General features: G+C 42.8%; 1 protein-coding gene across 1 annotated transcript in view; it reads right to left on the bottom strand.

The window, feature by feature from the left end:
• The window catches only part of SECISBP2 (SECIS binding protein 2), a gene marked incomplete at both ends in the record, with an annotated part of 10,530 nt that extends 9,040 nt beyond the window's left edge, over window positions 1–1,490 (bottom strand). The window contains 2 exons of the mRNA XM_010146575.1: window positions 178–297; window positions 1,386–1,490. Of these exons, the coding sequence (XP_010144877.1) occupies window positions 178–297; window positions 1,386–1,490 (225 nt within the window). The remainder of the gene's footprint in view (window positions 1–177; window positions 298–1,385) is intronic.
• Window positions 1,491–3,034: the final 1,544 nt, after the last annotated feature.

The following is a 3,034-nucleotide window of genomic DNA, read 5'->3' as shown; positions in this document are numbered from 1 at the left end:
AACTGGGAGCTATCAATTACCATCACCGTGTGCTTTTAATCAAGAGGATCTTGTCACTTATCTCAAAGTATGAACGACAAAGTATGAATACAATTGCAGGTGACCATGGACTTAGTCTTATATTCTAATTTCTTTTGGCATTTTGAGTTGTAAGCTTCTTTTCAAACATTAGTTTACCTGCATTTTCTTTCTTTCTAATACAGAAGACGAAGCTTGCTTCCCTGGCAGTCCATGCACCTTGGGAGTTCCATCCAGTGTGGGAGATCGACTGTCCCCAGGCTGTTTGGGGAGATAGATCTTGGAAATTTAAAAACAAAAGGTTACAAGGAGGAAGAGGAAATATTTAAATACACATGGAAAAGGGTAAAGTGAAGATGATATTAAATTCAAATGGAACACAGTCAGTGTTACTGAGTGTACACCCTCATTTAGTCTGTGAATGACACCAAGCTGAGTAGTACAGCTGATACACTGGAGGGAAGGGATGCCATCCAGAGGGACCTTGGCAGACTTTAGGAACGGGCCTATGTTAACCTCGTGAGGTTCTACAAGGCCAAGTGCCAGGTCCTGTACCTAGGTCAGGGTAATCCCCAATATCAATACAGACTGGGGGATGAATGGATTGAGAGCAGCCGTGCCGAGGAGGACTTGGGAGTACCGGTGGATGAAAAACCAGACATGAGCCAGCAGTGTGTGCTTGAGGCCCAGAAAGCCAGCTGTATCCCGGCCTGTGTAAAAAAAGTGCGGCCACCAGATAGAGGGACGTGATTCTCCCGCTCTGCTCTACTCTGCTCTCGGACGACCCCACCTGGAGTAGATCTGGGTTCCCCCGCACAAGACATGGACCTGTTAGAGCAGATCCAGAGGAGGGCCACAAAAATGATCAGATGGCTAGAACACTGCTCCTTCGATAACAGGTGGAGAGAGTTGGGGTTGTTCAAACTGGAGAAAAGGTGGCTCTCAGAAAACTTTACTGTGGCCTTCTAAAAGTGTGATCATTTATTGGCTGCCATACTACTTATCAGACTCACAATTTCCTTCTTTTTTCAGATTTGGAAGGAAAAAGAGGAAAGGCATCTTCATCTTCAAATATATTTGTTACAAAGCAGTACGAGTAGCTTAACGATCACATCTCTACAACTTAGATACCTAAGTTTGAGAGGTTATATCCCACTCATGCCTACAAAGCTAAAGGGATTCTCTCATTCGAGCACAACAGTTGAAGAGAGTGCAAGTCTGTACAGCACTTTGTAACAAATCAGGCTTGAGCAATGACTGTGCCTTTTGCTGCTCATTCCTCCCGTGTCAGTGCAATTTATTGCCTTTTAAACCACTAATATTCATAGTGAAACCAAACCAAGAACAAAAAATGTAAGTTTACTTACTTCAGACTGCTTTCTGACAGCAGGAGTAAATGAGGATTTCTGAGTTCCTAGCCTGTTTGTCCTGTTATCAGAAGCAGCTACCAGATCAGGAAACTCCTCAGCATCCTAAACAAATAAACAAGACGATTTTATAAGAACTAACGAGTCTGTATTCTCAAAACTGATTTTCCCACATTCAATTGATTTTCTCTCTGCTTATCAAACATTCACCGTAATTTGTTTCACTGTACAAGAATTCAGAAGCCAAGTGCAGTGACACCAACTACAACCAGCACTAGGATGATTAAGTCACATATGTGGAAGCTAATTCAGGTCTGAAAGAGCTTACAAGAGAAATGCCTCCATCAGCAGCTTGTTATTGGTGTCAGCTGGTACAAATAATCAGAGGTAAACGGCTCCTAAAGGAGTGGTTTTCAGATTATTTAACAGCCTTGCAAACAACTTCACTCTTCGTCCAGTACAGTCTCCCACTGTGCCTTGCTGCCTTAAACATATGACTGGTGAAGAACAAAAAGGGCAGGCAAAAGGGTAATAACTCTTGACTACAGTATGGAAATAAACAGATAAACCACTCAAGTGATAATGTAGGCTCACAGAGACAAGAGTAAATTTCATTAGCCTGGGATACTTAATCCGGAGTCTGGATAATGCAAGTGCAGATGGGCTGGAGCTTGCTCTACACTGCTCACCTCATCCGCTATCTCAATCGTAATGATCCTGATCCACTAGCCTGGTTTTCATTCAAGTGCTTCTCCTTCCACGTTCCAAGCGGCCTTTTTAGCTCTGATACAATACTGCTGAACACATCAACACTTCTCCTACGGCCTGAAAAGCTTCATTTAATCAGTCCGAGCTAGAAAGCTCTAGCATAAGGACAGGCACGCCTCACCCAGTGAAAAGAAGTTTGGAAGTATGCCGAAAGATGACTGCAAGAACGGGAAAACACAAACACATTCTTCCAGCTTAGGGACATCTAGAACCAGAGGTAGTTCCTCCACATTTAAATAGCCCTCACTAGAGTACTTGTTTATTTCAGTCTGTCCAATCACTTCTGGAACTGCAATAGGTGTCTGTCGTTTGCAACTTCCTGTAGCAAAATGAACTGAAGTCTAGCACTCAGTGTGACATTACACCTCCTTATGTTTGCTCAGTCATTCCTCGTGCCATTCCAGGACAAGGAACCACACAGTGAGAAGAACACGTAGACACAGTTCTGCTCCATGTTCCATGTTAAAATGTGCAGAACAGGAGCCAGCCAGGAAGGCTGCTTTATGCTGTCATTTCAGACTGACCATTACGTACGCTAGATCAAACATATACATCAACACACGTACACGGTGCTGTACAAGACTGGGCTTGCAACTAAGCACTGTTAAACCACAGACCATACAGCAATTCTCTCATGTGGGAGAGTCTGAAGCCTTCACGATAATGATTACACAACAGTATCAAAATACTAATAAGCATATAACAGCTATGCGATTTAAAAAAAAAAAAAGCAATTAGCAATCAGGAATGTAAGCAGTGACAACTGTGTTACACAGAAATTGCTTCCAGATGTGAGAGGGGTAGAACTGTAATACCAGTAACAGTCTTTATAATTATGGCACGCTATGGTACGTAGTTGTTGTGGTTTAACTCTGTCTAGC

Source organism: Eurypyga helias, unplaced genomic scaffold (genome assembly GCF_000690775.1).
Source record: "Eurypyga helias isolate BGI_N326 unplaced genomic scaffold, ASM69077v1 scaffold44652, whole genome shotgun sequence".
NCBI classification, from domain to species: Eukaryota; Metazoa; Chordata; class Aves; order Eurypygiformes; family Eurypygidae; genus Eurypyga; species Eurypyga helias.
This window is presented reverse-complemented; position numbering and strand designations above follow the sequence as displayed.